The sequence below is a fragment of the Oncorhynchus nerka genome, linkage group LG28, assembly GCF_034236695.1.
Source record: "Oncorhynchus nerka isolate Pitt River linkage group LG28, Oner_Uvic_2.0, whole genome shotgun sequence".
NCBI classification, from domain to species: domain Eukaryota; kingdom Metazoa; phylum Chordata; class Actinopteri; order Salmoniformes; family Salmonidae; genus Oncorhynchus; species Oncorhynchus nerka.
In genome coordinates, this window is record NC_088423.1 from 71064132 (window position 1) to 71084591 (window position 20460).

Sequence of the window (20460 nt, forward strand, 5' to 3'; positions counted from 1 at the left end):
AGTACCAATGTTAATCAACAAAATTCTTGGCCCTGTAAAGTTTCATATGTGGTATAAATACAAAGAGTCTCTGTATTTTTGGACTTTTATAACTCTGATGGTCTTTATCTGGGTCATTGGTTTGTTGCTGCCAAACCTGTATAAAGTTGATCTACACCTGCAAGCTGCAGTGTGTTACATCAATGGTAGCCTTCAGAGGCACCCATTATTACTGTTGACACAGGGTCCTTCCCTGAGGGCCTTATTGCAGACCATTCACTATATCCCTGTGGTCTGTTGGTTTGTACACAAGGATTATGTCCATTAGAACTTCACAAAGAAAGTGCAGTCAGCCATAACAGGTCATTCTGTAATGTCAGGCCCCTTTAAAAGACAGCATGTCATCAGGCTGCCTGTAATAGTGCACAGGTGAAGGGGTGAAGATGGACAGCACTAATCTCTCTGTATTGCTCTTGATGGCTCTCCTCTTAAGCCTGTCTTGTGCGGAGGATGAGATGGCACCTCTATCCTACCCAGAGTACCAAGAGGGTTTTGACGGCTCCTGTTATGAGTTTGTGGCTCTACCGCGTTCCTTCCTCAGTGGACAGGGCTGGTGTGAGCGGGGTGGTGGACACCTGGCCTTCATTCTAAATATTGATACACAGCAGTTCCTACAGAAGCACCTGCAGCCAGAGCAGGACTGGTGGCTGGGTTTAGCACCTGCTTCCCCGAACCTAACACTGGACTCTGCTGTTGCTGAAGGTAAGAGAGCAGCCCAGGCAACTAAAGTGGGCATTATTTGATGACACTAATGCATTAGATCCTTTGATCATGCAAAGGATCTCAAAGGGTGGAGTAGAGTGCATTGTATTCATTTGAGCAGATATTGTACAGATAATCGTTCAATTTCCACTGCTGTCTCCCAACCTAAGACTAAGATGCTGGGCTTGTTCACTCCCACATCAGCTGGCCTCTTGCTGGGAGATTTATAATGTATTAATCTCGCACCATTGCTAGGAGACCATGCCACATTTACATATATCCTTTTAGCAGCTAATGAGGTACACCTGTCATTCAATAGGTTTTGCTGTCCAGTCCGTTGAATTAAAGCAGTCTTTTTAATTCTCCACACAAAGGACGAAACTTTATCACCTAATAGCGCTGTTTCCTTTCCTTACTGCTTCTTTACATATTTTATTAATGCCTCTGACATCCCTCATGAGAACACAAGCTATCATAGTATTTATTAAATTATCTAGATAGTACACAGTAAGCATGTCAGGTCGAACAGATGGGACATCTAATATTGTGGGAAAATAATACTTTATTTCCTCTCCTTTGAAGAGCAGGTGTTCCTAATGTTTTGTACCCTAAGTGTATATAGAATATAATACTTTCATTGGTGTTTGTGCTGTAAATCCTCAGGTCCTCTCTCCTGGCTTGATGGCTCTGATGTCAGCTACTCTAACTGGGTGAACGACCCTGATCCAGGGGCTGGCTGTGGTCACATACTGAGGAGCTCAGGGTTTCAGTGGGAGGCAACAAGCAACTGTAGCCAGGAGCTGCACTTCATCTGCCAATTTGGTTTGTATTTGATGCGTGTGTGTGTTTGTGAGGTAGAGAGCGAGGAGTGCAGCTGGATAGAACTGTTAATATTGTAAAACAAACACAGCTGCAGCAAAGGAGGGAAATGCACGAGAACAAAATTCCACTTGAGGAAGGAGCTATTGTATAATCAACATAAAAGATGTCTTTATCGCACTGGAAACCACAGTAGCCGAATAAAAGCAAAGCCACTGAATATAGCCTGCATATAGTGAAATCACATGCTTTGGTTGTAAAAACAATACAAATAAATAGAAATACAAGGTAGTAAATATTGACCTTTGCATTTAACGTATTGCATTGTTTGTCCTCCTGAGCTAGTGTTTCATGCATGAATGGCAGACATTCAGAGTAGGCATTGTAATAAGGATCCTCTATCTAAATCATGTGTACTGATACCCCTCCCATAAATGTAATGGCTTTTGTACAACTCAATTCTAAAAAGGACGACAGCCTAATGAGGAAAACGATAATGACAATTTCATATAATTTACTTTATTAGTAGCACTTTCTGTAGTGACAAAAACAGGCCTACAGTTTATGCCCCTTATTATCTACACAGCTTATCCCACTCTGTTACAGTATGTACTATGTAAAGTGATTTTCCTCTCCGTCAGTATATAGGAAGCAGTGGTTGTTGTGTGGCCTTCAGACAGTACCTGTACTACATGCTTATCTGCTTGATTCTAATCTCTCTCCCTCTTATCAGTTGGATTACACAACAACCAATCTTTAGTCGACCACAATGTGAAAAATGGCACAGCATCATCAGCCAATCAACTTTAGTTGTCCCTCAGGCATATTCTAATAATACAGCAACACACATGATAATATATTCAATTCAAATGCAGAATGCAATGTGATGCATTTCAAATTAAACTAAACAAAAATACCCAAGTAGGCCATTAACTTTGTTCTAGTTTGGTACATTTCCGTTCTTATATTTGAAGACATTGGCAAGCTTGAGCGGAGACTAGCACCTAGCACACAGTCATATTCATCACCCAGCTGTGTCTCTGGTCCACAGTCCAGAAAAACGTCATCCTTCAGAAGCCCATCGGGGAGTTTGGCGTCATTAAGTGCTATAGCATGAACCAATCAACAGATGGTGCAAACTGCAAGGCCCTGTACGGAAGCCCCCTTCAAATCCAGGTAGAAGTAGAAGCTGGTAAGTAAAACCAACATGAGCCGAAATGAAAGTATCTGGTCTTACATTTCCGAGTACAAATCTTGGTAGAATGAGACAACTTTGCTATCTACAGGTACGAATGTGACCTACAAACTCCACAGTGGTGAGATGTTGGTGGCCAATTCATCAGCAGTCAGAGGAATCGTCCCCCACAACATCACAGTGGGACCAGAGGTGGAGCAACAGCTGGGCTCTGGTTGCCACCAGCTGACCCTGCATGCCTCTAACGGGGTCTCGGTCTTGGGCGTGTCCACTGAGCTGCAGGTGTGTCTGCTGGAGCCTGTGGAGGGCCTGCTGGGATCAGTGATGGCTGAGGAGGGGGAGTGTCCAGACTCAGACCTCTATGTTAGTGTCTCCCTGGACCGGGGAGCCCCGGTGCAGCTTCTCTTCCAGGTGTCTGGAGCCAACGACAGCATCTCTGAGACCAGAGACATGCAAAACAGCAGCATGCAGGTTTACAATATCTCAACCACTATCCAAGGTACCTAACCAATCTACTCAAACTGTCATCCAACAAACCTTACTCAGAGATTAAAACAGAGACTGATGAAGAGACATTTTTAAAATTCTTTATAATACTCTTGTTTATATTATTCATATCAGCAGTTTTGTTACAGGATTTTTGCAAGTGAAAGTCAGGGCCTGGAATGTCTTCTCACACATGGATGTGGATGTGGGGAACACAACAGTTGTTTGTCACAACAGTTCAGACCTCAGGCAGAATGGCTATGCAAACACAGTATGTCAAATAGCTAAGAATTACAAAAAATGTATATATTCCTCTTTAACCTTAAACAGGTAGCACCTTTTTCACTAATGTTAAGGTAATTATTTTCCTGCAGTTTTTCATCACATATTTGTTTTCATCCCCAGACAGAAAAGCATATGAGAGTTCGCCGAGCCTATACCTTGAGAATTACTGCCATTCCAGAAACTGCCAGTCAAGACACTGAAAGCGTCAAACTTGAGGTAACTGGCTTAGGAGGACTATCAAATGGAAAGCAGCGCAAATTTGAATGGGAATGCAGTAAGTACCAGTTAAGGCCTTTAAGCCACAGGGCTGTTGAAGAGAACCCTCTCACCCCACCCTATTACAGTATAAAATGAAAAACAATGACTGTAAACTTTGTTTTATAACTTCCATTTTCCGTAACAATCTCAAACGTTTTTTTCCCTCTGTTTACTCCGTGTTGTGTCTGTCATCTTTTTACAGCATGGCCTTATGGTGATGTTTTCTAACCATTTTCCCTTTCCAATTCCTATAGAAGAAGACTGTAAAGGGAAATGCAATGATAAAACAACAGACACGACTCGTTTGATTGAAAAAGACTGTCTTCCAAACCCATTTGAGTTTTTTGAATACACTTTTTCTGTGAAGAAAAGGAGTGGCGATGGGAAATGGGTCGACTTGATTTCAACATCCCAATGCATCACGGTTACTCCAACAAACTTCGCCAACTTTAGAATTTGGTAATATGGGGATACGCTTCAAATAGTGAAGTTAATATAATTAAACAAAGTCATGCTATTTTATTTCATGACATGATAACTCCCATTATAAAAACAGGCAATGACAATATTATAAAAATGGCTATTTAAATATCCTAGAAGCCTATTAATAATTCTAGTATCATCGTCATAATCATCCTCAGAGAAGTACAGGTAACTGCCAAAATAAAGGAAACACCAACATAAAGTGTCTTAATAGGGTGTTGGGCCACCAGAACGGTTTCAGTGCACCTTGCATAGATTCTACAAGTGCCTGGATCTCTGTTGGAGGGAGGTGACACTAAGCTTCCTCTAGAAATTCCATAATTTAGTGTTTTGTTGATGCTGGTGGAAAACGCTGTCTCATGCACCACTCCAGAATCTCCAATAAGTCTGCAATTGAGTTGCAATCTGGTGACTGAGACAAACACACACACACACACCTTAAACCCCCTAAACCCCCTCCTTTGAGAGCCCTCACTGACATCTCTTCATCCAGCCATGGTAGCCAAAATAAAAATAATAACAACTGGGCATTTTTATACATGACCCTAAGTATGAGGGAATAATAATAATTGCATAATTAACTCAGGAACAACACCTGTGTGGAAGGACCGGCTTTCAATATACTTTGTATCCCTCGTTTAATCAAGTGTTTCCTTTCTTTTGGCAGTTACATGTATGTTGGACATCATAAGGCTTTTGGACTGGCCTAGGTGGCCATACAGAATGATACTAAATATCTGGAATGAATTGGGTTAGAAATGATTTAGCTTAAACTATTGACATATTTGTAATCCTTAAGTGTACAACAGGGTTATGACATTAGCATGTTAATTGACTGATTTAATTAAAATTCAGAAGTAAATTGGTCACATTTAACATGAATTGCTCTCATGCCTATGGAGCATGCTGTAATTACACTAATAATAATGTTGCATTAGTTGCCCAATAATTACATAATAATGTATGTATTGCTTTGTTATTACAAAGGTAAACTGTTTCTGGTACAACACTGTTCCTATTTCCATTTGTATGATAACAATAACTGCTGAACTCCATTGCTATGTATTTACGAAGCAATAATCAAGTTACTATGTTACAAAATGTGAATTCAATGTTTTTAAGATCTATTTTATGCTAAAAACGTTCCCATATTCTTTCAGTTGCCAGGATAATTGTAATATAGTGGATGTAAAAAAAGATGTCAAATTCAAATTGGACTGTAACTCCAGTTGCCCAAAGGTAATTTGGCAAATTGAGGACCCAAAACCTTCAACAGTAAGTTTGAGATTCCTTTATTGTTGCATGCTGAATGCAATCATATGTTTTATTGGTTTCAAATCAAATTTTATTTGTCACATACACGTGTTTCGAAGATGTTATTGTGGATGTAGCGAAATGCTTGTTTTCATGTGTGAATGAGTTTCGTTGGAGTGCATGAATCAATTTATTGACTAACCCATGCTGTCTAATTTGGAGTTGACATATTCTAGATAAATAAAACAAATTGATGCATAAACACATTATTTGTGGACTGCATGTGATGGACTATACAATAGCCAAAGTTCAGCGTACATGAGGACAACATTTTGAATTCTGTGGTCTTCTAGGGTGCCCTGCAAAACTGTTACAACAACGCAGGGAAAAAGCCACTTACGGAAAGAAAAGATCAAGATGGTCAGAAAGAGTACAAAGTCAGCAAAAACTACCTGAAAGAAGCTTCAGATAGGCTTCAGAATCTCCATGTGATAGTTTATGGTGAGTATCTATTCCTTGTATTCAATTCCAAAAACACTAGAAGTACAGGCTAAAAGTTTGGTTAACTCAGTTGATAACAGGATGTCCTTCAGATATGTTGAACTTGCATCAAACTGTTCTTCAGCATATCGACAGAAAAAAAAGTCAACAAATGGTCATATTTAGACATTTCCCGACTGATCAATTAGACATCCCCATTTTTGTTTGAGATATTTATCGGAGCATAGTTGGGATTGATTCATCCTCAGAAAGTATGGACCTAATGTAACATGTTCACGAGTGGAAATAACATAAATATCCCTGTATATCACCGTTCTTTAGATAAGGAAACTTTTGAATATGCCAAGTACACCATTCAGATACCAGGTGTTACGACTCCTGCACCTGCTGATACTACGCCACCTGTAACCTCTGCTCCGACTATCACCTTAAGTCCCCCTTCATGTCGTATTTACCCTCCGAATGGCACCGTTCTGGATCCTTTCGATATCACCTGTACAACACCTACATCCTGCACAAACGGCTGCCAATATTGTTTTAAAACTGACCAAGGTGAGTATCCCTCTTTGCCAGTGTTGTATAATTCAGGAAACCTTCTCCCATCAAAGAAGTTTTAGCACCAGAGCCAGATTAAGATAAAAATGCCATATTGATTTAGTAAAAAATAAAAAAATCTATGTAATCAGATAGTTTTTCTTCTTTATCTTTCAGGTAAACATCTGCGCTGCAGTTCTGTAAATAAAGTAACGTTAATCTTCCTACCTGTTGGGGAGATAAGCAGCAACTACATGCTGTCGGTAAAGGTGACTGTTACAGAATTGAACACAAAGACACGTGGAAGTACCACAATCAACACTGAGGTTTGTTATTACCAAACAAAATAAATAATAAATAATATAATTTCATGTATGGGCTCTGTCTTGCCTTTCATCTCCATAGTTCACATCCATTTAGTAATTGGAGCACTCATTTAGTTGTTATCCCCCAAGGTGCGGCCAGCCAAGTCCGGTACCCCAGTGCAGGAGCTCCAATCTGCAGTGGCGAACACAGTGGCTAATCTAGGGCAGCAGGGGATGCTCTCTGGAGAGACCCTTGGACAGATGTTCAAGTCTGTGTCGGACATACTGAATAAAGGCTCCAGTGAGGAAAAGAATGACAGGATGAAGGTATAAGGAGTGTGTGTGTGTGTGTGTGTGGGGGGATACTAAATGAATATGAACTTTAAGACAAAGATAGTGGTATGTTTTCGTTGAGTTTACAAGACAGATGTTTGTGAGGTATCCTGATTGAATAATCCAGATGGAGATTGTGCAATTGGCGTACATGTAAAAGGTCCAGGTTAAGGGCTTTAAACATCATTCTTCAATGTTGGTGTGTCTCCTTAAGCTGCGAGAACAGATGCTGATGAATATAACTGAAGCACTGGAGAACAGCTCCAGCAGCACTCCTCAGAAAGTGCAGCTGATGGCCAGAGCTGTGGCAGGACTCACCAAGAGGGGTGATGAGCTTAGTCCCGATGCTCAGGTACACTTGAATAGACCTAGCCCCCCATGGAAGCAGGGTAGCATGGAGTAATTCACACAAACACATAGGCCTATTGGTCAAAATGTGCCCAGAATAAAGACTTCATTTCAGATGGTCTATTTTTTTCCAGCTTGAAGCTAGCTTCCTGGTGGCAAACCTCAGCTCTTCCCTCCTCTCCATGAACGTCAGTGAGCATGGTGGAGAAGAGGAGATGGTGCAGGCAGCTACACCAATTGTAGAGGCAGCCAGCAATATCCTGGATGTTTCCTCAAACGTGAGCACATATTTACCTTCACTTAGTCTAATGACAGTAATGAAGCATCCTTACTTAACAGTTTGTCTTTCACAGAGAGAAGTCTCTGATTTACTTCTCAAGGGCATGGACAATGTGCAGAGTGCACTGTTGAATTGGAAGAAGGTTGATGAAGCTCCTGTGATTGTCAACAGCTCTCAGATCACTGTGTTTGTGAACAGGTAAGAAGAATGTGGGCAGAGGACATAAGAAAAGGAACTGTAGTTTTAAAAAGCAACGATTGTACCTCATCAGACATATTTTAATTGCTGTTACAATGCAATGTCTGCAAGACATTGCAACTGTTATATAGCCTCAATATTGAGTGACAGCATATCATGCCCTCTCAGAGTGTCAACAGAAGCTATTCAGATGCAGTCTATAAGCAACCCAATAAGCCCCTCTGCAAGCTTTTTCTTCCCTCCCCTGGGTGCTGATGTCCTTTCTCCAGATGAACCAGTGGACGTGCGAGTAAGTGTGCATGTGGGACTATATAATGTATGTATGTATTATCATGAGTCAGTATGCATGAAAGGTATTTTCATTGTGAAGAGAGATATTTGTATTTTTGTACCTGTTAGTTTTGTTGATGAATAATTAGGTATGGTTTTTAAACCCTCTCTCTCTTAATTCACTATTTCCTATTTGTTACAGATGCTAAGTTTCAAGAAGAACCCATTTTCATGGAGCGAGGAGAACAACATTACCGGCACTGTGGGGTCTGTCTCCCTGACAAGAGGAAATGGTTCTGTCATCCCCATAGAGAACCTATCTGAGGAGATTGAGGTCAGAGTGCTGCAAACCCCTTCATATTCTATGTCATTTGAGAGTGTAACAACTCTACTGTTTCCTTAATAATACCATATGAAATTAAAGATATAAGATTGCAGATCCTGGATCAGATATCAGTGGCGAATGACATCCTGCTGTATATAATAAATGATATACCCATTATCTCTTCTTTGAAAAACATAATCTCTTCTTTGATGCTCAGATCTTCTTGCCAAGGCCTGAAGGAGTGCAAGCAAACAGCACAATACTGTACTTGGGAAACTACAGCACACTGACGGTCGACGTCCCTTCACCTGATGTAACACTGGTGCTGAAGATAAAGCCATCCACGGACATAACCTTTCAACTGTTCCTGGGGTATAAAGACTACCCAAACGATAAACAATACATAGCCAAGACTCAGATGCCTCACCAGAGCAACACGCAAGGTGATGTACCTCCTGAACGTACATGAGTCACGTAGACATAACAATTGTGAAGCATGGTGAACGGAAAACATTTAATGTTTAGAAACTGTGTGTGTGTTTTGGGTACAGAGGAGAAATACACCTGGGTCCTGGGTCCCAAAGATTTGACAGGAAAAGTTGGAGTGCATTACCTTGTTGTGAGGCCCATTGTGGAAGCAGGGGTTAAATCCGTCAATGCCACTGTGACTGTCACCTCCATTGCTGCTCAGTGCAAGTATTGGAATGAAACCTTATCCACCTGGAGTGAAGATGGCTGCAGGGTGAGTTAAACAAGTACTACACAACACAACACCTTATGATAAAACAAAGGCACATTGCAGCATCCCTGCAATCCTAGACCAGGCCATAATGAAATACATAAACCAACTGTGATCTCCTTAGGTTGGTCCTTTAACCACGCTATTGGCCACCCAGTGCTTATGTACGCACTTGACCTTCTTCGGGAACTCTTTCTTCGTCATGCCCAACCTCGTAGACGTGTCGCGTACGGCTGAGCTCTTTGGCACCTTCGCCCAAAATCCTGTGGTGGTGTGCTTTATTGGTTCCATCTTTGTTGCTTACGTATTGGTGGTCATATGGGCACGCAGGAAGGACATCCAGGACACAGCCAAGGTCTGACTTGAAAAACCACTGCTACCATTTTATCATCTTTGCTGTTGATGCAGAGTTTTACCTTCAAGTGTTACTTCTTATAGGTGAAGGTGACATTGTTGGAAGATAATGACCCATTAGCTGAATACCGTTACATGCTGAATATCAGCACTGGGCATCGGCGTGGTGCTTCCACCTCCTCTCAGGTCAGTACCAACAGTTCCCACTGCTGCAGGACATCATATTCTGTTCTCTGATAAAACCACACTCAGTCACCCTGACCCTGTGTTGATGCTGCAGGTTACTGTGACTCTGCTGGGCATGCAGGGAGAGAGTGAGCCACACCACCTCACTGACCCTGACAAGCCTGTGTTTGAGAGGGGTGCAGTGGATATGTTCCTGTTGACCACACCCTTCTCTCTGGGGGAGCTGCAGAGCATCAGGCTGTGGCACGACAACTCAGGGGGGCACCCAGCCTGGTAGGAAAGGGGGAGGAGGGGAAAAATCCATGACCAAAGTTGAACTTTGAACTTTCTAGTTGACAATAAGAGTTTTCTTGCAGGTACATAAACAAAGTTATGGTGCAAGATGTAGAGACAGGACAGAAGTGGCACTTCCTATGTAACTCATGGCTGACCATAGATATGAGTAAGTGCACTCTGGATAAAGTTTTCCCTGTAACCACGGAGATGGATTTGAAGAAATTCAGGTGAGAAGGAACTTGAATGCACCTTGGAATGGTAAAATATTAATACAAATCTAATTGTCCATTATGGTACAAGCTTCCTATACCGTATATTCTGCAGCAATATGTTCTTCATGAGGACGGCAAAGGATTTCTGTGATGGCCACATATGGTTCTCTGTGATCAGCCGGCCTCCAACGAGCACCTTCACATGTGTTCAGCGAGTCTCCTGCTGTTTATCTCTGCTGCTGTGTACCATGCTGACCAGCATCATGTTCTGGGGCATCCCCACCGACCCCTCTGAGCAGACCATGGACCTGGGTATGGACGCCTGCACAGTATTGGTGGCATTTGGAAATGGTAGGTTTTCAGAACAATAACTCGTTCTTCTTTTTCTTTCTACTCCTGTAGGTCATATCGAGTTCACCTGGCAGCAGCTGATGATTGGAGTTCAGAGTTCAATCATAATGTTTCCAATTAATCTCCTCATTGTGAGTATCTTCAGAAACACCCGCCCCCGAGAGACGAAGCCTGGAAAGCCCAAGGCAGAGGTGTCCGAGCAAGGGAAGACTGGCAGAGTGTCTCCCTCTCAGCCCTCCTCCCCACAGAGGGACAGAGAACTCACACCAGACAGAGTCATCAAGGTAAACTATGTCAATATATCAATATTCCAATTGAAGCCAACAGTCCCTACCATAAAATCTCATTTTAGATACTGTATGTCAGCCATGATTTGTAAGTAGACAGTTGTAAGTTTGATCTCATCCTGGCTGTCTTTATTCTGTCTTCTCTCCACATTAGCAAGGCTGTTAATGTACTGTATTCTCGCAGGACATAAAGAAGATTGCTCAGTCACTCTCCAAGGCTATGAAGAGCCCCATTCCACGCCTGGAGTTAGAGATGAAGTCTGGACCACAGACTGATATCAACACTCTGCTCTCTCTGGTGGAGGACATCATCCGGCAGCAGAACCGAGCCAGTGGAGAGTTCTACACTGATGCCTCCAAGAAAGAGGGATCGCTCATTCTCTCACTAGGGGTAACCAATCTGCAAGGTACAGCCCAAGCCTCCAGATCCTACAATGATGATCATCAGTATTGGTTGAAAATGTTAAACTCTGTCTGACCCATATATTTCCTATATCCCTCTGCTTTCAGAGACCAGCCTGTGTGGGAGCCCTGAGAAGACTGGGGATGGGAGACAGAAAAGGAGCAACAACAGCCAGTATCTGTACAGGCAGCTACGCCATGTAGAGAAGGAGCTGAGCCTACTGGGACATTCTCGCTTCCCCAACCCAGACAGCTACTGCCGGGCAGTGCAGCAGGTCCAGGGCATGAAGGGACTGCTAGAGTCTTCCAGCCTGGCAGGGGATGAGCTGGCTCAAAGTCCGGGCCAAGCTGAGAGTAGTGATGGGGACAGTGGCAGTAAAAAGTGCTGTCAAGACGGGCTGCCCTGGTGGTTTGTGTTTATCGGCTGGATACTGGTGGTAGCCACCAGCGGAGTATCAGGATACTTCACCATGATGTATGGGCTGACCTATGGGAAGGACCGCTCTATAAGCTGGCTCATCTCCATGTTCGTTTCTTTCTTTCAGAGCCTCCTAATCATTCAGCCGCTGAAAGTGAGAAACATTAGATTAGAACTTTCTCATTTCAATTTAAAATGCCCTGCAGCATGTATCTGTAATCTGGGTATAACTTTGTGGATTTCCTAACACAGGTGCTAGGTTTTGCAGCCTTCTTTGCTCTCGTTCTGAAGAAAGTTGATCAGGAGGAGTATGGGGATCCAAAAATTGAAGGGGCACTCAGAAACCCAGGTTCTTTGTTTTCCTTATTTACAGTTTTGGGGAAATTCTGTTTACTTGTACATTAGCTAGACTTTTACAACATTAAGCCGCGTAAGATGACACAATCTGGTCCACAGATGACCCTGATATAGTCTGGGCTGTCAGGAGGGATAGCACACGTAGCTTCTACCAGCCCCCGCCACCCACAGACGTCGAGAGGATGAGGAACAACATGATCAAGGAGCAGAAGGTTTTCGCCCTCATCAAAGAGATTCTCAGTAAGAGGAACCACTTTTTCGTTCACTGCACTGTCATTCACTGCACCTATTGGTTAACATACATGTTTAAGCCCTATGATTCTGTTGCAGCCTACATGGGGTTCATGTGGATGTTGCTCCTTGTGGCGTATGGTCAGCGGGACCCTAACGCTTACTTCCTGATTCAGCATATTCGGCAGAGCTTCAGCCAAGGGATCTCAGACAGCATGAGCCACGGAAATGTCTTCACCTGGGCAAATACCTCTCTTCTCAGCAACCTCTTCGGAGAGTACCCAGGTAGGATTCTCTAAAGAGGATGTTTATTTCTTTGAAAAACACGACGCTCCAAAATTTCCTAAATAAAGGTATAGATTAAATCCTGTGTCAACAAAAGCAAATGGTGTGTTAAAGGTTTCATCACAGATGGGAACTCCAAACTGGTTGGTAATGCCCGTCTTCGCCAGGTGAGGGTGCAGAAGAATTCCTGCCGAATCGCCCGCTCCATGCGCCAGGCTGTACCTGACTGCCATGCTCCATACTCATGGGAGGTGGAGGACATGGGCTCCTATGGGCCAGGCTGGAACCGCTCTGCGAGTGAAAACACCTCCAAGACCCTCCGCAGCCCCTGGCAGTACCAAACCCAGGCCCGACTCAGAGCTCAACCCATCTGGGGCAGTGTGGTTCTCTACAGGGGAGGGGGGTTTGTGGTGGACCTGGGCCCTGACTCACAGAATGCTAGCAGGTAAGCTCACAATTACCAATGCTTCAAATTGATCACAATTATCATGCCATAGCAAATGTATATAATGTTATATAATGGAGGCTGGTGCCCCGGTCCCCAAAGGCTGTAGTCCGGCCCTGTGTATCGAAGGGTGTATTTTAATTATTCCATGTATTCTGTCCCTGCAGTACCCTTCAGTATCTGTTTGACAACACCTGGCTTGATATGTTCACCCGAGCAGTCTTTGTAGAGTTCACAGTGTACAATGCCAATGTCAACCTCTTCTGCATTATCACACTCATGCTGGAGACCACAGCTGTAGGTGAGACAGTTGTTATATCACTCCATGATACAGCATAAAGTAAGTATTTAAAGGCATCCAAAACTCAGATTGTCAGCACCTGTCTTATTCTCTCAGGAGCGTTCCAGTTTCGCAGTGAGCTGCAGAGTGTCCGACTATACCAGTCCACCGGTGGACTCCATATCTTTGTCATGGCATCTGAGGTCATCTATTTCCTCTTTATCTTCTACTACATGTATGTTCAGGTAAGCCTTAATTTAAATACCTTTCTTATATGTAAAGCGTATAAAATCTGTGACACAATGGTCTAGTGCCATTGTTCTGGAATTCCTCCTGAGTCTAACTCTTCTCCTCTCCTCACAGGGAAAGCTGATGAAGCAGCAGAAGTGGGCTTACTTCAAGACAAAGTGGAACCTGCTGGAGCTCGCCATCATCCTCCTGAGCTGGAGCGCACTGTCTGTCTTCATTAAGAGGAGCTTGCTAGGGAACCGGGACATGGAGTACTACCACAACCATAAAGACCAGTGAGTTCACACTGGGTTGGGGTATCATGGGTTTCTGTTCTTCTTTCGCTAGTCTGTTATCCCTATTGTTGGTCCGTTGCTCCTGTGTGATGTTCAACTTCTCCCCTCTCTATCCAGGTTTGCCAGTTTCCATGAGACAGCCACAGCAGATGCAGTGCTGGGGTATCTGATTGCATTCCTGGTGCTACTGGCTACAGTCAAACTGTGGCACCTGATGAGGTTCAACTCCAAGCTACATATGATCACAGCCACACTGCAACGTGCCTGGACTGACATATCAGGCTTCATACTGGTCATCACCATTATGTTCCTGGCCTATTCTATGATTGTAAGGGTCTTCCTGGAAAACTTTTCATTCTCCAACTTTCCTATTTGACATTCTCTTGTAGCAATGCATCTGTATTCCTAATAAATTGCGATGTGCTTGCTTTTGTGATAAATGTCTCTTCAATTTAACTGAATCTTTCACAGCTGAGTTATGATTCATTGCGCTTTGACACTAAATCTAGCATGTGATCATTGTCTGCAGTCTAATCTGATGTATGGCTGGAAGCTGTACTCATATAGGACTCTCCTGGATTCTGCTCTGACCATGGTCAGCTTGCAACTGGGCATCTTCAACTATGACGAGGTCAGTAAAGGAAAGCTCTCTAAATTACAGCTATGGCCATGATGGCAGGTCTTTGATTGGTATCTCCTTCCAATCCAGGTTCTTGATTACAACCCGGTGCTTGGAGCGTTCCTCATTGGCTCCTGCATTATATTCATGACCTTTGTGTTTCTGAACCTGTTCATCTCAGTCATCCTGGTGGCGTTCACTCAAGAGCAAATGCATCACAAGGTACTGTGCATCATAATCATATAATATTCCTTGTTTATATAACGGATGGGTCGAATCCTGAATGCTGATTGGTTAAAACCGCATTCCAGCTGATTCCACAAGTTACCACTGACTAAATCTATGACGTATTTACTCTGTTCCATCTGACTGCGCAATCCACTGTCTCATCAGCCCAGCCAGGCAATTTACAAACTTGATCTCCACTATAAAAAGCATCTAGACATTATCTCACATTTCTTTGACTGACATTTCGTTTTCAACAGCAGAGATTTGTATAAACCTTGCTGTCTGCATCTCCAACATTTTAAACATGGTTTCAATATTCAAATTCTATCTCCAGCTGTTCCATAGTAATGAAGGAGTCGGGACGAGACAGAGAGGCAGGCTGCGTTTCTCATCCAGTCAAAATCATGAATCAGCTGCCGTCATTTTTATGGATAAATGCAAAGAAATGTCAGTTGAAAATAGCTTAAACAAAACTAAGTGCAGCTAGTTTGCAGTCTTTCCAGCTTCAGTTTGAAGTGATTAGCTGAGTTGTTGGCTAGCTCCTCTGAACAACAGTGTCCTGACAAGTGAACACATTTTCTATGCCAAGCGAAATCGTGCCTCATTAGCTCATTATGGGGATTAATCCAAATAAATATCACTAGAAAACAGTTTAAACAAATGCAAATGCAGTTACTTTGCTGTTATTCTGGCTGCACATTTTGTTGTGAATGTAAGTTACCCATTGTTGGCTAGCTAGCAAGCAAGGGATAAGAACGTTGCCAGCCAGTATGGCAATGGAACATTTAGAATGTATGACTGGGTCGCGTCCATAAATACAGAACAAAAAGACTGAACGACTAGCCGGCTTGGGTAGGATGAAATAGTATGAATAAATTAATCCAAATAACGTTTTTAATTCAAATATGTCAATCATTATTTGAATATGTTGGTAACCCGAAGTCGGTGTTTGGAGGACTGCCAATATATTCTCCAAACACCGGCTTCGAGGGCATTATCACTTAAATAATACAGTATCAACACCACCATTTAACAGTGGCAATTGGCTACTGTAGGTGTATCAATGTCAGACCAATCAGATTTGACTGATCTTTTTTTTTACAGCCCTCAGAGGAGGAGGAGATAGTGGATCTGATGCTGATGAAGTTCTGCAGCTTGTTCGGGATCAAATATAAGAAAGAAGAAAGTAACAGTCCCAATGTGATTGCCAACCATGCCTCTGTTACTAAGCAAGAACCCTCCACTATATCCTCAGAGATGCTTAGTTCTCAGTAAAGATCTGCCACTCTGTATGAATTGATATTGGAACTGCTTTCATTTATGTTGCTCAATAGGAGTATTAAAACATGTTATATCAAGAATTTTGCACCACTTGTATGGTTGCTCGTAGCTGTTTAATCAAATCAGCATATGTACCATGTAACCATATGTACATATGTACATGAAATAATAATTCCTCTATCTAACAGTTCTGCTTTTTCAATATATTTAGTTCCAAAATAAATAAACAATATTAAGGGTGTTGAACCATAGCAAACTGTATTCTTTCATAATTATAATGGGTTGCATTAAGATCAGATAAAAGTCCTGAGATGACTGTTGTGGCCTGCGCAATTCATTCCGATCACATTCCCTAGGATAAAGAACTACTACAGAAATGGTTTAGTGCAGTTTCTGTTTTTACTTGTAAGAGTTGGGTGCAGACCTAAGTTCAAATGCATGTGTATTTGAGTATTTTCAAATACACAGCCCAAAACAAGTACCTTTATTTGAGTATTTGAATGGTTACAACTAAATTATATTTTTAAAGTATTTTTCAAATACTTGGGTTAAATGCATGAGAGTGTATTTTTATTTCAAGTAAAGTTTATCTGGATACTTATTTCGAAATGTATTGTAAAATAATAGAAAAATCTGGAAGTATTTTAACCCCAGTCTGGTTGGGTGACAGAGTTATACATGCTTGGTTGACAGGCCATGTCGAAGTTAGGTGAAGTTGCCATCCTATATGCTAAAAATATAAATAAACCACACAATGAAACAATGAAAATGAAAACAGTTGGTTATAGGCTAAGCTAGCCGTACCATGCATAGATTAAGCAGAAATCTAGCTTTGCTTGACTGGCCCATAATTGCATGGACAAACTGCAAGATTGGCTAGCTACTGTAGATAGCTACCACATAGGTGCTTTTCGCAATGCGGGTATATTTACATACACTAGTGTTGCTCTCTATTGTATTGGGTTGGACGAAAACAGTTTGTGGGAAGCCAGAAGTAAATAAAAATTCAATTTCAATTTACTGTTCTGGTGTGCAGGATGGTTGGTCATTAAAGGGATACTTCAGGATTTTGGCAATGAGGCCCTTTATCTACTTCCCCAGAGTCAGATGAACTCGTGGATACTTATTTTATTACTTACCTCAATTAGCCACCATTTTCCCTACATTTTCCCCCACGTCCCCTAGCATTTTGATTTTCAGCCAACGAGTTTTAGCCTTTCTCCATTTGAGTGACAGCTAGCAAGATGCACACAAAGCAGAGCGAGAAAGAGCACTGATGTGGTGCACATATCGGCAAATATGCGATGTAGTATGCAATTTTCGGGAAACACTTTTGGCTCATGCGTTCTACTTTCAGAACTACTGGCTACAAAAGTACTGAAGAATCTCTTTTAGATGGGAGGAATTTAAAACCAAATATCTAAACGAACATATTATTAAAAATAATTCCCAAAGGTGGGTCTATTTTAGGCCCACTTGCTCTCTACTTACCTCATGTCAAAATTAAATTCCCCTCTATTTTTAATTGTATATATATATAACATTTTCTAAAATTGAAAACAATGTCTACACAATTCGAAATGTTTCGTGGCCACCAATGATTTAACATTTATATCAAAATTAACAAACCATTTCATGCATTAGTGCTTTGAATTTGTCCTCGGGTGTGGCATCATTATTCATGTAAATATAAATGTTCAATGATTCTCAAATAGACAAGAAAATGAATTGTACTCATTATTAGTTTCTTCTGTCTTTAAATCAGTCATGATTTTCTGGAATTTCCATTTTTTAAAAATATTTTCTTGTACAATGACAATAACTAAGCGCCTCCCCATTACATTTTGAGTACAATTTACCGAGAGAAACCTTGAGAAAAAGTAATTAATTTACTTGTGTCTTATGATGATGTTACCTGCCACATGCAATTATTAACAATTATTATTATAATAATTTTTTCTTCACATTTTGTCCAAGACAACACCTTTTCTCCCTATCATTTATCAGCATCACCCAGAGGACATTATGTCACACCGTTGGACAATATTAAAACATATTAAAGACCATTTCCGAAGTTTGTAACCACTGTACAATTCAACTTCTAAATATTAGCAATGGATCCTCGTTAAATAATTTCTAGTGTGTTCACTCCAATTACAGGGCCTTGTTATTTTTTGTGTACTTCCCCAAGTCGGCAGCGGGTAATTTTGCGCCTGCTGCCTTAATCCTTGGGTATGATAGCCGTTGCTCAGGCTCACTCTCCGGAGTCAAACCCTGATTCCTCATTACCCGTGGTCACCATAGTGTGCACAGAAGAACCAATGGAAAGTTGATAGATCAGATATTATCATGAAACTTCACTGCACTCTATCAGCTCAAGGTTAACTAGTGTCACATTTGAATGTTTGAATGAAAATCTTACCATTAAAATATTCCTCTTCTGCACTTTCTCGAGGCAAAATCATCAATGATGTCATCATAGGACATGTGTTTCCCCACGTCATGATTTATGCTCATGATGGCCAGACCACTCAAACGCTCATGATCTATGCTCATGATGGTCAGACCACTCAAACGCTCATGATCTATGCTCATGATGGTCAGACCACTCAAACGCTCATGATTTATGCTCATGATGGTCAGACCACTCAAACGCTCATGATTTATGCTCATGATGGTCAGACCACTCAAACGCTCATGATTTATTTGATGGTCAGACCACTCAAACGCTCATGATGGTCAGACCACTCAAACGCTCATGATTTATGCTCATGATGGTCAGACCACACAAACGCTCATGATTTATGCTCATGATGGTCAGACCACTCAAACGCTCATGATTTATGCTCATGATGGTCAGACCACAAACGCTCATGATTTATGCTCATGATGGTCAGACCACACAAACGCTCATGATTTATGCTCATGATGGCCAGACCACTCAAACGCTCATGATTTATGCTCATGATGGCCAGACCACTCAAACGCTCATGATCTATGCTCATGATGGCCAGACCACTCAAACGCTCATGATCTATGCTCATGATGGCCAGACCACTCAAACCTTCCTGTGACATGGAAGACCGCTTTTGATTAGCTTACATCTCCTCTCTGCCGATGCTGCTGTTACTGGTAGAGTGACTGCAATTCTTAGGGCTGTCCAAAGGTTAGAATAGAGTTCATCCAGGTTCTCACAGAGAAAGGAAAGCAGCTCAAAGGCAGTCATCTTATCTGATGGCAGATCAGGTCAATTCTGAATCTCGTGTCCCAGATCCATTCCTCTGATGTCACAGTCATCTCTGAAGGTTGGAGTGTTTTCAACTTCCATGCAGTGAGCTTTTGAAGATTCACTGGACATCTGAGAGGCAGTGCTGAAGTTCAACAGCACTCCATATTTGGTTTTCACCTGGTTGAGTGTTTCAAACCTCTCATCCATGAATGCCACAGCAGAGTCGACCACAATGTTGAAGAAGTTGACTTCAAGGTTTTTCAGTGCATCAGTCACTGGTTCATCAGGAGCCTCATAACTGAAATGCCTCTTGCTGTTTCTCAGTATCTTCTCTTTCAGAAAAGCCTCCACATTAATTTCTTCACAAATGCTTTTGGCTGTTGTCTGGGCCTCAGAGAATCCAGTTTCCCGGTATGTAGTGAGGGAGGCCTTTGCATTTGAGATTAAATTAACTGCGATATCCAACTGCATTGAGGAGGATTGGAGGAGCTTGTTCACCTTGTTTGTCATTGTCAGTATCTCACAACATACGACACAGCAAATCAAGAAGCGGTAGGACCCAACTTCCTCTGTAAGTGCTTGTGCCTCCATTTTGGCCACAGGATCGTTGATCGTCTGTCTGGCTTCCAGTAATGCCTCCCGAACCTCAGAAGCCTGATACCTGGAGCCTACTCTCCCATTTGGTGTCACTCCATGACTTCACAGTTATGTTCATGTGTTTCTTTAAAACACTCCATCTTTGTGTGCCAGCTGAAAAGAAGGTGAAGAGCTTTTGCACATGCCCCAAAAAAACAACTGCATATTTTGAAGATTTGGCAGCATCTGCAATGACAAGGTTTAGAGTAGGTGCTCCACATGGGATGAACAGGGCTCTGGGAGTGTGGCTTGTACTCCTTGGTGCTTGCGCTTCATGGCCCCATTGTCATAAGCTTGTCCTCTTCAATATTCAAATGGAATCTTCAGCTCGTTCAGCTTATCTAAGATGACAGTGGACAGATTCAAGCCTGTTGTAACCTCAACATTCACAAAGCCGAGGAAGTGCTTCTTGATCTCTGGCTTTCCCTTTAAAGCCACGCTTCTCAGATTAATGGGCATTTACTCCTGGTGACTAATGTCAGGTGTACAGTCCAAGATAATGGAG

The 20460-nt window shown here is 42.1% G+C and overlaps 1 protein-coding gene across 1 annotated transcript; it reads left to right on the top strand.

The window, feature by feature from the left end:
• Window positions 1-455: 455 nt before the first annotated feature.
• On the top strand, window positions 456-16523 carry pkd1l2a (polycystic kidney disease 1 like 2a). Its single transcript, XM_029639623.2, has 38 exons — window positions 456-741; window positions 1405-1563; window positions 2612-2752; window positions 2847-3254; window positions 3391-3512; window positions 3647-3800; window positions 4039-4243; window positions 5428-5542; window positions 5875-6022; window positions 6344-6574; window positions 6734-6882; window positions 7012-7188; window positions 7409-7546; window positions 7677-7820; window positions 7896-8020; window positions 8189-8309; window positions 8493-8624; window positions 8833-9058; window positions 9167-9357; window positions 9479-9709; window positions 9793-9894; window positions 9989-10167; window positions 10251-10397; window positions 10495-10694; window positions 10785-11017; window positions 11205-11427; window positions 11531-11994; window positions 12093-12189; window positions 12297-12437; window positions 12528-12713; window positions 12828-13158; window positions 13326-13459; window positions 13556-13683; window positions 13802-13962; window positions 14080-14290; window positions 14492-14593; window positions 14672-14803; window positions 15914-16523. The coding sequence occupies exons 1-38, from the start codon at window positions 456-458 to the stop codon at window positions 16082-16084; spliced, it is 6945 nt and encodes a 2314-aa protein (XP_029495483.1). The 3' UTR covers window positions 16085-16523.
• The last annotated feature ends 3937 nt before the right edge of the window (window positions 16524-20460 follow it).